This window comes from Aulostomus chinensis, chromosome 9 (assembly GCF_037954235.1).
Source record: "Aulostomus chinensis isolate RoL2024-O1b breed Wild chromosome 9, RoL_Achi_v1.0, whole genome shotgun sequence".
Classification (NCBI taxonomy): domain Eukaryota; kingdom Metazoa; phylum Chordata; class Actinopteri; order Syngnathiformes; family Aulostomidae; genus Aulostomus; species Aulostomus chinensis.
Window position 1 is genome coordinate 14,802,549 of NC_141328.1, and position 14,148 is coordinate 14,816,696.

Sequence of the window (14,148 nt, forward strand, 5' to 3'; positions counted from 1 at the left end):
ACATAAGAGTGTGAATAATGACAGGTAAAAAGCTTGGACTGCAGATGTGATCAGACATAATACATTGTGTACTGAATATTTGTATACATTAGGGAGCAACTTTAGAGATTCGGCTAAGAGCCCGAGAGCTTCCAGACAATCACCTTATGTCTCTGACCCAGACGCAGTCCCCCTGGCCGACGGCATGCGTCCATCTTTCCCTGACATCAACCACCTGTGTCTCTTCCCTCAGAGCTCAGGAGGCTCTGATCCTCCACAAATCTGGCAAATCCAATTAGAAGCCATGTTGCATGGAGTGAAGTGGACACGCTCATAATTAGACGGTCAGCTCCTGCTGAGGACGCACACGTCTGGTCTACATTCTCATCCAAGACCCCCCAACCTCAATCCTGAAACATAAAAAGCTCTGAATGAATTACCAAGAGTTTGGGGGGGGGCCATTAGAACAATATTAGCAAGAAAATCTTAGCAATTCAGGGATTAAAAAAATGAATTCCATATTTTTTAATGGATTTCATGTTAAAATGATGGCGAAAGATCATTTGACCTGTCAGAAGCATTTAAATAAAAGTGAAATTAAATTAACGATTGCGCTACAGACCCCCCAGGGAGACAGAGGACCCCCGGGGGTCACCAAACGCCACTAAGAAGCCTTCATTTCTACAACGTCTGAACTATTCTTTGGAGTGATCTGAATGTTAGTGCAGCAAAAGAAAAGGAAGCACAAAAATGTGACTGGATGCAGTGTTCAGCCTCCAACGCTGAACAGGACCGTATTTAAGCCACAGGCTATGACACGAACATATCTGTCCTACAACACCATCTACTGGTACCCTTAGAGAGGAAAGGAGCAAAAAACATCCATCCATCGAATTTCTACACTGCTTATCCTTTAAGAGTCATGGGGGGCTGGAGCCCAGCTGACAGTGGGTGAGGGGGGGGGGGGGGGGGTTCACCCTGGAAGGGTTGCCAGTCCATCACAGGGTCATCAGGAGCAATGAGGTGCTCAGTATCTTGCTCAAGGATACTTTGACATGGTCACCGGGGTAAGTGAGGATCTAACCAGTGACCCTTTGGTTGCTAGAGGGCAAGTCTACCTCCCAGCCACGCCGCCCCTTGTGAAAAAAAAAAAAAAAAAATTTAAAAAAATAGAAAAGGAAGCTTTGTTTGCCTGTATATCAGTTTATTTACATTGATTTTGTTCTCAAACTATAAGAAGTCACACTGATAAAAACAATAACTAAAATGTTCAAATATACACACTTCATGAACAACTATTTGGTCACAAAATAGAGCACAGCCTGGCTTCACTGTTAAAAGATCACTTCACCATAATCTACGAACTGTCAGGGTGACCATGAGAATCAACTGTTCTTTGCTGTGTTCTGGGACAAGCGATTCTTCAACATAAATAAGAATTTACCTGCAATATCTGCCATTTTGAACGATTACACATGACAAACGATAAAAGGAAGAAAAGCTCAATTTGAAGTTTTCGATTTCACTAAAATATTTCGAAGTTCACTTTTGACCTTGCTCAAAAATGTGATTCGCGGGGAGACGTAAACACCTTTTCTGAATAAAGTTTTGACGTTAAGATGAAAGGAAATGATACTCACAAGGACATTCAGAGATATGATTCTGCTCAGACAATGACGGTGTAACATAAAGCCAAAACCTCGATTCCAACAAACAAAAAAAACGTCCTGTTGTGAAAACGCTTCGACATAAATGAATGAATGAGGGAGAATGTTTCTGGCTCTTGGAGAGAAGGAGGAGTGAGACAGACAATAACCCATAACAGGACTAGATGAAAACATAAACATACATTCTCTTTAGCTGATTTTTTTTTAAATGTACAATACGTTTGGATATAAACATGATGGTTGATGTAGTGCGTTAATGTAAAGTCTACCTTTGGTGAATGGAAGAACACACACAGAGACTTGATGTAGTTTGTAAGTGTAAAGTCTGCCTTTTGTGAATGGAACACACACACACACACACACACACACACACACACACACACACACACACACACACACCTGTGTGCTGTTCCGGCCCCCTGGTGTTGTCTGTTCGGTCCGGTTCATTGCATAGAAAACCATATCTTTTTTTTAAAGATCCGCAAAAAATGTTGATGAGGAGCAGAAAGCCAGTTACAGCCTCCAACCACAGTGTCTCCATGTCTCTGTTGCACTGGAAGTGGTGTCACTTTTCCTCAGATTACATTTATGTAAAATCATGAATGTGTGAACAGTTCACTTCATCCAATAATAAGTAGGACATCCCAGAGTTGTTGATGAGGGACGCGTCAGGGTTGCAGCTCAGACCTTCTGACCCTTTGACCAAAAAAATTCAATCCTACTGAGAATTTAACCACCACATAGGCTACATCCACTGAACCTCAGCGGCCCTTTGAACCTCTAATGACAGTTTAAAAAAAATCAAAATAAAAGGCAGTTATTTGCACATTCTAATGCTACAGAAAAACAGACCTACATTTGACCCTGGACACTGACATCCTGTCCAGAAAACATCAGTGTATTATCCAAAGGGATAATTGGTAAAATGCAAAGAGCTGGGGAGAGCATGACTACTTCATATCAGCTGGCAGTTTCACTATTTCATGTGGACTATTCTCATGCCAACCGCAGGAGCGTCACTAGCAGCAGAGCGAATGAAGCAGGTAGGAACTCAGTCAAGCTGGGCAGACACACTCCACCAGGATCCAGTTCTGAATAGACAAAAGCTGTGCACTCTGAGGTTGCTACTCGACTATAAACATGAAGGAAAAACAAAAGTTGGAACCGGTGTGGGCTGCGAAGTTTTATTTTTAACACTGTAGAAGCCAACATGTATAAAACACAACTCAAACACTATTTCAAGAAGCTCGTAATGTATCACAGTTGACTGCAGCAACAAAATGTCGAACCTGTCACAAATCCACTGACCGTCTCTCGATGGTTTGAGGAAATTCATTAAACATGACACTCAAACTTGAAGTCAAATTGTAAAATAACTTGAGTAAAACCACTTTGGCTTCAAGGTACCTTTTGTAGGTAATCCAAACATGCTAGTACTTCGCATTGCAAACCACTAGGGCTAGCATGTTCGCAGAGAGTTGGAGTGTCAAAACCTTTTATAGAAAACAAGGAAATTCTGCTGCCTGAGCAGGAGGAATGAGTTCAGCAGCTCACCAATGATCACAAGTTTTAGTTAATGACTAAAAGGATGAGGTTACTGACAAAACAGGAGGGAGGCTGTCCTGGACCCCATCCATGCCTCCTTAACCCTGTACTGAGTCACCATCACCAGATAATTAGCAACGTACTGATACAGGTTGTAGGAGTACAGCTGCAGCCTTCTGGTACCGCTGTGGTTCTTTCATCCTACATTGATACGTTCAGGAACTCTGTGGTATTCCTGAACAAAATGAACCGCTTCTAGCTTTGTCAGATGATTATAATCCATGTAGCCATTTTAAAACAGGCAGCTTATGACAACTTGTGGCAAGTAAAAAACAAACAAACAGTTTGCTCTATTAATTCTAGTATCATTAATGCTCACATCAACATTGCTCTAACAAAGCCTCACTACCATCCAGCATAGGACCTTTAGCACAGAAAGTCTTTCATTTCAATGGGACGGAGATTTAAAATAATGGAAATTAAGTACTCCTGTAACACATTGTCGCACACTAAGATAGCCTTGATTCTGTTGAAGTACATCAGGTTGTGGTTTTCATCTTGCAAGTCCGCCATATTCAAAAATAAACAGCTTTCATTAAAGTAAGGAAAAATAGAAATTTATATAAAAAAAATCTGTACAATTGTTCACATCTTTACACTGATATGGGTGATTTATTCCCAGCTGTCCCATGTCAGAACAGGTATTTCCTACATGAGTCCGAACCACACCGGCATTCCACTCGAATCCTCTTCTTCGGAGAGCTGGGGAGCCCTGCTAAACTGAAACTGGAGTCCATTTTGGTGCTTTCTGTATCAACTGGATCAACTGGAAGTAAACAAATTCAAGTCATTGATGCAGACTAATAATAATATTAATAGCCTGAGTTTATTTTATGTAAAGTATAAATGGTAGAATTCTGAAATGTAGTCATCCTTGAAGCGCTGAAGACGTTGAAAACTGGAAACAGGAATGAATATTTCAATAATGTGAATGAAGTGTAATATATTTGGTTAATAAAAAGAACACAGACATGGATGGCCAAGGACAAAGCTCTTCCAGACACACAGGAGTACTACCTGTAACAAACTAATTTCAGGGCTCTTACTTCTTTTGCAAAGTCAATTCAAGCACTTTCAGCGACATTATAGATATATTTTTACGACATTATCTCCTCCTCCCAGTAACAACATCCAGTAAGACCCTCTCAACTCAGGACTGACTCAGTCTGAGTAGCTGGAATAGTCTGCTCTTGGGAAGGAAATTTCTGGTGTTTCCATGATGTCCAGGACAGACTCTGGGATGTGTTCAAAACCCTACAATGTCCCTGCTCCTCAAAATCAGACACTCCATCTCCAAGTCTCAATACAGTTGGTTAGCATTCAGGAGTAAGCTCTGTTTAGGTAATAGAGATATCCTAGCTGACAATTCCTCACCCTAGGAAGCATAACCCAGAATTTGAAAGCTGATATAAAGCTAATGTATATATGTGTGTATATACATATACATATTTTATATACATATACATATCTATATCTATATCTATATCTATATATAGATATATATAGATATACATATAGATACAACAGTATGGAATGCCTGTATCTCAAACGTGTTCTCAAATTTATTAGTCCTTGATCTGTTTTTTTCCAACTCCTTCAAACTTTCAGCAGCAGAAACGTTTACACAGAGAAACTGGAATTAAAAATAAAATTTGTTACACTTTAGGACAGCCAGGACTTTTATAGACAAATATCATATTCAAACATATTCACACTGCACCAAAAACTCGGCATTTCGACCCGCGTCCACCGACCCTCCAAGAGACCCGCGTGGCTCTGCTCGGCTCACCTGCAGCGTGAAAGACGCGACCTTCCTGTTGCATTCTGATTTTGTCACTGTGCTGTCTATCAAGGTGACATTGTGGAAGCTCTGGGAAAAAATGAAATAAAATAAAATTGGGCTGGGCTGGGCTGGGCTGGGAGAGCTGCTCACTCATCTCTCAATAAAGTTTTGGCCTCTCCCACGCAGCCCTCACAGCGGGAGCTCAGACCCGCGTCTGCTGGAAGCTTGAATGCGCCCTAATGCCGAGCAAATGCGGGTACAAAAACCCGCTTTGACCCGCATTTGCTCGGTGCCGCGTGTTTCAGTGTGAAAGGGGTAACAGACACTTTTGTCTTCATCATGACAAGACTGACGTTTTTTTGTTTTTTTTTATTGAGCAGCCTGAGGTGCAGTGTGACCTCATCAAAAAACATCTGGACTGCCATGTTAAACAGATCTCCAGTCCACCTGTTCTACTTTTTATGATATTCTGTTTTCTCTATCTTTCTGCAGCTCATAGGTTTGCAAATACATGGCATTTTCTGTAGGACATACTTCTTCTACTTAAGGTTGGTCCTAGTCTCAGGTCTCTGTTAAGCTCTTCCCCAGGTTTAAGCCCAATGAATAAATCTGACACTTACTTTGCATCTTGTAGTCGAAGGTGAGTTCCTCTCCAGCCCGAATGGATCGTGTTGAAAATAAAGCAATTCTAGGTAATCTCTCATCTATGTTGTCAATGAACACGTTGAAAACTTGCAGGTTGGGGTTGCACTAGAAAAAAAGAGGGGGGAAAAAGTATTGCATTGGGCTCTACATCCACACTCAGACTGTGAATTAAAATATAGACCAATACATGTGAGTACAACAATTTAATAATAACTGGGGCACAAAGTTTCTTAAAAATTGTCCCCCTGCAACAGGACCGCGAATAGTAAAATAACAAAGCTGCATTTTTGGCAGATAACTAAAAAGATCTTTTTTTGAGCGAAACAACTTGTTAATGAGCAGTTAATGGCGGGTAGGAGATGTTTTGTTTTAAGGCCTACCTTTATTTATTTTGTCTTTTCAGTATAGCCTGACTGGTTTATTTTTCTTAATTTTTGATGGCTTATTTTTCTTTATTTTGATGAAACCAAAAACATAGGCCTACTGTTTGTCTGAGTTTTAATAATAATAAAAAAAAAAACAGTCATGACTGTGTTTTTCTTACCAAAAACATCATGCCTGCCTATTCACTGCCCGAAAAATGTGATTTAGGTTCCCATAAAGGCCCAGAAATCCCCCTAATTTCCTGCAGTTAACAATAATTCACAGCCTGTGGAAGCTCCGTTCACCTTTGATAGAAACAAACCATGACAATTGCAGAGGTGTTGATGGCTCTAATTTGTACATGAATAGCAGCGAAACTGCGCCTGGCCTATTGACGTTGACAGATACACTGCCCACTGGTGGACAAAGCATTTACAACGTAAGTTTGATAAAATATAGGTCTTACTGACGGCAGTAAAAGGTCAAATTATTATTAATAAATATTCAAATATTAATGATAAGGAAACAAACTTCAAATATGATTTTGGGGTAAAAGTCAAAGCCCTAATGAGTTTCAGAGAATATATAAGATTCCCCTTCCAAAGGTTTGTGAACGTGACAGTATCTATCAGTAGGCTCTCTTTGTTTTCTGAGAATGAAAGTTGTAGGAAATGCAATTTAATCTCATAAGCAGGCATAAACCCCATAAGTTCATCTAAAGAAACTATCAGTCTGTGTGATCTTAAAATGAATCTGATGTTAATCAGCGGTCTAGAACACTTTAAAGTCTACCCAATTAGCAGTAAGGCGAGACTTCCTCTCTTTTTTTTTGTTTCAAAGGAGGATAGATATAAATACTGATATGAGGTGAAAAAGTATTGAGATGTCATACCCTGATATTTTGACCAAAATTATCCCGGTCATCTGTCTTATCATGGTATTGTTCACATGTGCTTCAATAACTGCGCCCCTGGGATCACTGTCCACTTAAAAAGATCAATTTTGCAATAAAGGGTCATTATCAATTTCTGGCCAAATTAAAGTAAAAAAAGTGGGTTTAAAAAAAAAAAAAAAAAAAAAAAAAAAGGATGAAGAACTTTTTGAATATGCAATGTACGATATAGGAATTACAGGCCAGAATGTGTGATCAGGGATTAGAGCACGCCCTGCTGGTCAGGAGTTGCAAAACCAATATCATGTTAATCTGCGTAGAGTTGTTCTGATCCTAATCAGTATCGGAAATGCCTTTAATATTGGGTAAGTCCCATACCGTGATACTATATTCCTGTGAGAGGGATAACTGCTTGTGCCAAGTTTCACTTTGAATAAATAAAGGTTAAATAAGTAATAATTTATTGAGCAGAGCAGCTGCAGTTGAGCTAAAAGAAGATGATAGACACAAACTACACCGTATGTACGCACCTGCTTTTGGCCCCTCTGCAGTACTGCAGGGGGATTTTAAATGTCTGGAAGACTGTGTGATGCATCAACCAAGAATACAAATAAATGAGATGGATGTTGCGTGGTCTGGCTACTGGGTTGGGCAGGTGTGAGTTTTCAAACGTGCCTCTTTTAGAGTTGTTTTTCCCCCATTGGTACAGACTGTGAAAGCATCAAGTACCTTCAAGTTTTAGGTGTGAAAGGAAACAAGCCAAACAGAGAAAGCCGCGATATTCTGACCATGTGACATTTGTTTACAATCTTTGGTGCACTTGATAGAGTGACAGTGCGAAAGCAACCCAATCCAAATTAAAAATGCAAATGTGCTAGACCCGCTCCCCTGATCCGTACCAAGCCTGCGTGAAAACCCCTTTAGAAAAACATGGCCCGGCGCTTCACCAACACATACAGCTTAGCGTGCATGTTGCTGTGACCCTTCAAACACACTGGTTACTCTGCGCACAACTGATGACACTCACACTGTGGTTGACGAAGTGAGAGATGTTGCCTTGGTGGGCTGCATCCACTGTGTACACATCCTCCACATAGTCCAGGTCAAACAGGTATGTAGAGCCTTGGCGGTCATACACGTGACCTCTCCTCTCAGCTTCATCTGTTGTGATGATCTGGAGGAAACCACAGGTTATAGGTGTAAAACACATATTCTCCTATGACACACAAAAGAAAGGCAATTGGATTCAACAGTTGATTCTTTTTTGTTGACAGTCATCTAACCAGCTGAAATCTACATTTAATATTCCTTATTCCCACTTTTTCCCCCATTATCTTCAAATTAGACATTGTGCCAAAGAAAAAAATTCCAAATTTTGAAAACAGGCCAGAAAGTTGCCCTTTCTATGAACTTCTGCAGTTTCCTCTCGACTCCAAACATCCGATTTCTCCTTTTGTGTGTCCTCTCTGTCACTAACCGTTTGAAGACAGCCTGATCGACTGAGCTGAATCTCGGTGTGTCTGATGACATTTGGACTGAAGGTTTAACTAGAATCCAAACTTGTTCTATTGACACAAAGTTATTCAGTTCAAAGTCATTCAAAGACCAAACTACACAAAATGTATACAGTTCTCCAAAGTGTCATAGAAGGTAGAAGTTATAGGAGGTTCCTTAGCACATCTTTTCTGGCTCAGCCCCATTTTGCTGACAAATTTACTCGTAGGTTTCTGAGGTCTATGAAAGGGACACACCTGCTTACCCGTCGCTGGCACTGTTCAAACGCTTACACTGCTTTAATCTATACACCTGACAAACAATCAGCACTGATGCTTGGTATGGTAGCTGCTGTAAATCACCTGCCCCTCCCTGAAATGATGACAATCACACAGGTAGATAGGGTACACCTTGACAAGTCTGATGCATCCAAAGGATTCTCGTATATATGGGGTCCTTGCACTGCCTGTCTCAGAGAAAAATCATAGATTTCATACTGTCACAATACACTCGGGTAATCTATACTCATGTGATACCGTGAAAAATACTGCATATATCTACCCTATATGGTACTTTTTTTGTTTTTTTAATTTTACATGTTCATTTGTTTGTCTTGTTTTCTCAGGTCTAAATGGATTCTGAATATAAAACTGAAAATAACATGCAAAAAAACAGGGAGCACGTTATACAACAATAAAAGGAGTTGTAGGTCAGCCCTGGTTTGTGCCGATTTCTGATCAGAACATCGTCAATACAAATTGGTATAATTGAGTGGAACATAAAACTCTGAGAAACCAGAATTTTGAAAAGGAGACTAGGAGGGTTGAGTCTTGGAGGTTGAGGGAAGTTCTTCTCCTTACACCTCTATTGCCTCCATTTTGTCTCTTGCCACTTTTGCTGTACAGCTGCTGTATGTATTAATATGACACTTTTGATTGTTTGTAGACTGTATGTATATGGATGTCATTATATTACATTTTGTTATTCATATATTGTAATACCATAGTGACATAATGGAAGTAATCATTATATATATATATGTGTGTGTGTGTGTGTGTATATATATATGTATATATATATATATATATATATATATATGTGTGTGTGTGTGTGTGTGTGTGTGTGTGTTAATCGCCATACCTATGATCTACACGATACACCCTGCACGCTCACATACACAATCTTCCCAGCCTACCCAACAATTCAATAGTTCTTGTTTTTTTCATGCCCCATGGTACGGTCTCATGCAGTGCCCCCTGTCTGTCGTAAGTGGCATTCATCCACATGAAACAGTGCCATACATTTAAATCTGAGGTCATTTCTGAACAAAGTTGTAAACTCCAGTAAAATGATGTTGGGGTCATGTTAAAGGGGATCGGAATCAAACAAAGATGTTTTTCTTGAAGTCTGAAGAATCACATCATGCAGCACCACAATATTGAAATTAACACTGTATTTTGATACATAATTGCCTTCAACAAATACTTGGTGTGCAGTAGGTTGAATTGCAATTTTGATTAAATCCTGACTGATTGCAAAGCCCAAATTTTGTTACGAGTTATGTGGATTTACTCTGTTTACACCCTTTATTTACACATTTCACTGAAAACTGATAACTTCGAAAGGGCTCCCCTTCCTCAGTAAAAGAGGCTTCATCAGCCTTATGGGGTTAAGTGCATTCCTGTAAACTCAAAGCAGGGTCAAGCCTTTGTCTTACCTCTCCCACGTACTCCATTACGAATGTGTTCTTCTTGATATGCTGCAGCGTGCGAACTCCCCATCCCCGGCCATTCTCTGTCTTAAAGATGCACAGGTCGAACTGGATGCCTTTCTGCACCACTCTGTTGGGACAGTCAGGGCCACAGCTGCACTGGGAGTTACACTCATATATGGGCTCCCCGGGCCGTATACGGACCTGGCCCCGGTCATTGTAGGCAATGCGGTGCAAGGATGCACCTGGGCAGCAGCCATTCACTGGCTCGTCTAAACAGTTCTTACACTCACAACCTACAGCCATTTCATCTAACACGATGCCCTGGCCTACTTTGTAATTGTTGATGTAAGTGAAGTTTTTTGGCGGGCCTTCAAAGTCTACCTCGTTCATGACAAAGATGCGACCAGGGTGGTTGCGAGTGTGGTTCAAATGGGCCTCCCAGCGCCGCAGACTCTGACGGAGTTTGGCTTTCATAACTAGAAAGGATGAGATTTCCTTGTCCAGCTTTTTAGGGATGCTGCGTCTCTTCTTGCGCCTCAACTCCTGATCCAGGTCATGGTGGAACTGCTTCATCAGTTTGGAGCATTTAAGGTTTCTCTTGGGTTCCCAGGTATTGTCTGTCTCTGGAAAGCCCCTCCATTTCACCAGGTAGAATTCTTCTTCCTGAAACACACAATACATTCAATTTCAGTCAGAAAACTACGTTTTCTTTTATGTTCGTCTACGATGTGAATTCCTGGATATCAAATGCTCATCTGTCATTTTCTGAAGTGGTCCCAGCAATATTTGTTGTTAAAGCATACAACATCTGAACAATGCCAGGGAAGATAATGTCGCCCTTCATCAACACTGTTGTGATGTACGATTCCCTCCTTGTACAGGACGCACCTACATGTCATCACAAAGTACTATTTCAAAGTTAATATTTTTCCCTTGGGTACTGAGTGCACAGACAAAAGTGGAACCTTTAGATAAGCTCATTCACTGTATAACACATACACAACTAATGGGACTGACAGCATAGGGAACCAGGTCGCATATCCAGCGTGCAAAGGCCTTAACTGAACGACTTGATTTTCCGTTGCTCTGCCACACATCATCACTGCTGTGGAACACAACTCCATCCATACAAAGTTTTATGATCAAAAGAGCTGACTGAAGATTAACCAGTTAAAATCTGATTAGACTAAAGATATGACGATAAATATGTGATTTATGAGCATTTCTGCCATTTCAAATTCATGATGTTTAAGTATATACAAAATGAGGACATCACATAAACTTGTTTTTGTACAGTAAAGATCACCATTGGTAAATATCAGCTTGAGCGAGTGGTAAAATATCGGGAAACAATTCAATATTGTGCATCCCCAAATGCCATAAAACACAACACTCCATTTTGATTATTTCAAAAACAGAATAGGGGAACTAGAATAAGGTAAACCCCTTACTATGGATGAAAGCCTCATACAACCCCACTTTAAATGATCTGATCCGTCCCTTCTATCTTTGCCTGGCAGGCACTGTGAGGTTGAGCCTCCACCCACTGAATCTATACTCACTTGGTAACAATGCATGTCAGTTTCAACCCTCAACATACCGATCAGCTCATTTCCCTCTAAAAAAAAACATCACATTGCCACCACAATGACTGAAATTTGTCCAATTCTTGTTTAACAAGTCATTTGGGGCATTTTTACAAGCTGTTTGTTCATTTTATACGGTTTTCAAGCCAATGTAGTGTGCAAAGTTTTCTCTAGACCGACCCCTTACATTTCTACAGCTAAATGCAGTCAACTTTGAATTGTCTATTTTCAAAAAGACACTGGCACAACTTCTGTTCCGTTCAGTGAACGCTGCACACGTCACCTCTGAAACAAAATTTAGAAATCTGATATTCGCAGTTGTGTGCACTGTACTGATAGCTTACCTTTGTCTTCTTGTAGTCACAGAGAAACTCCACTTCATACTCATTAACGTTGGCTCTGGTCACCCCCAGCTCTTTACAGTGGAGCCCCTCTTTGCGGCACAGGGCCTCAAGCTCATCCCAAGACATCTTACAAGGTAAACTGCAAACTGATAGAGAATCTGTTAAATGCATTGACAGCACAAGGATTAGAGTGGTTGGAGGTATGGCACTCTTGTTCTAGGTTCAAGGCCTGCGCTTATTCTGAGTGTCATGTCACTGCCAACACCTCTAAAGAGTAAGTCACCCATTGGCCACTGCCATACAAAGTTTCCCCTCACCGGGAAATCCTTTATAATGTACCCCACTGGTTATAATCAAAGATATTTGTGCTCATTGCAGTTTTACTTGAAAGTATGACTCATCTGCAGCACAGTGGAAGTGTGCCACTCTTGTGACAGTTCTTAGTTATGTTCAACCAGCATGTATATTGTCATTGTCCAATTGACCCAGACTATAGCAAGCATCCACAGTCAAACATTTAGGGGCAGATCATTTCATAAAATTGAAAGAATGAGGCAGTTAGAAATTACACGTCTACAAAATACTAGAAACAGTTAATAAAGTTTGATAGGGTTTTTTTTTGTTTGCTAAAAAGATTAAACACATCTCCCTCTCCATTCAGCCATCCATCATCCATTTTCTATACTGCTAACCCGTGGGGGGGGGGGGGGGGGGGGGTCGAGAGGTGGGATTCACCCTGGACGGGTCGCCAGGGCCATCGGGAGCAATTAGGTCCTCACTTCGACATGGAAGTGAGGACCGAACCAGAATTCCGTTGCGAGACCGCCACTCTCAGTCCGAGCCGTGCCCCCCCCCCCCCCCACACACACACACACACACACACACACTTTCTTGATGTAAACTTTATAGATTATGCTGTGTTTGACATGCACCAGATATTTCCCATTGTCACATCATAAACCATCCTTTTTCTGCCTGATTGTCTTTTCGATAAAAATGTATCTGACCAGAGACACATCGGTAAATTTGGGGTTTGAAGTCTTTCCATAACGCTGACTGGCCACTTCCTTGACTGCCTCACTCTCTGCTACAGGAAACGCTGAGCAGCACAGTGGCTGTACTGTGACACCTACCGAAGCAGAGGTGAGGCGACTGTATTGTATTCACATTTCATCGAAAATATGAATTATTATTTGAAAAAAAAGCTATATTAAGAGTAGCAATACTGATATCCCACAGAAAAAAAAGTTTAATAATATATTATCATATTGATGTTCTTTCCCAACCCTTGAGTACACGAAAGAAACGGGCGGGCCAGATCTCATATATTCAGCGTTATCGCTCTCTAATAAAACACCGGTCGTGTAAAAAAGTAGTAATTCATTAATAATGCGTTGGTAATTCAAGGAAACGCCAGTGACTAGATGTCTACACACAAAGAATTCGATGCTTGTACGGTCGAACCGGACAAGAGCACCACACACGGTAACATAAGATTAAAAAAACACACACAATCGTCTCCTGTTAATCGTGGAAGAATACTTGCAGTTACGAGAACTTGTTCGGTGCAAGTTATCGTTTTGCCCGCCTCACGGCGAGACCCTACACCTCCATTTTAAAAAGGCACCATAAGGGCACGTTGATATGCTTTAAATGCTCTAAAATACCGGGAATGTTTCAAAGACTAACCACCGTAACTTTAAACTCAGTCGTATCACAAATGAGGCGGCACCGCACTGCCGTTAGTTCTACTCAGGAAAACTAACTAGCTTCCTGGAGTCCGCGTCATATACCCTGCCACTTCAGTTAGTTATGGAAACTCGATGACAGAGAATCGAGCACATGTCCGGTACACAAGCTAAACCGAATAATAGGAGTGAATACATGTACAGTGGAATATAAAGCTTATTATTGTCTTCATGGGTTACCTTTCAAAATTTCCGCCATGTTTTCCGCGCAGCCGCCAAAATAGAGGATCGTACATGGCCGGAGAAGGTTCTCCCACAGAGGAGACTGCGGCGGCTGCTGATTGGATGAGCGTCATGTGTTAGTCAGGATCTGACGTCATAGAAAAGG

General features: G+C 40.9%; 1 protein-coding gene across 4 annotated transcripts; it reads right to left on the minus strand.

Annotated features, from left to right (window-relative positions):
* Positions 1 to 1,204: 1,204 nt before the first annotated feature.
* On the minus strand, positions 1,205 to 14,126 carry LOC147255882 (histone-lysine N-methyltransferase SUV39H1-like). Of its 4 annotated transcripts, none has more exons than XR_015117879.1 (7): positions 14,001 to 14,126; positions 12,073 to 12,218; positions 10,146 to 10,805; positions 8,791 to 8,894; positions 7,962 to 8,108; positions 5,655 to 5,784; positions 1,205 to 4,017 (listed from the first exon to the last, which is right to left on the minus strand). XR_015117879.1 is itself a non-coding variant. In XM_086213922.1 (7 exons), the coding sequence occupies exons 1-7, from the start codon at positions 14,017 to 14,019 to the stop codon at positions 3,884 to 3,886; spliced, it is 1,317 nt and encodes a 438-aa protein (XP_086070048.1). In that variant the 5' UTR covers positions 14,020 to 14,125; the 3' UTR covers positions 1,206 to 3,883. The 4 variants fall into 4 exon arrangements, 2 of the variants coding, with proteins under 2 accessions (XP_086070048.1, XP_086070049.1); XM_086213922.1 differs by lacking the exon at positions 8,791 to 8,894 and adding an exon at positions 5,041 to 5,121 and having other exon boundaries at positions 1,206 to 4,017; positions 14,001 to 14,125; XR_015117880.1 differs by lacking the exon at positions 1,205 to 4,017 and adding an exon at positions 5,045 to 5,121.
* Positions 14,127 to 14,148: the final 22 nt, after the last annotated feature.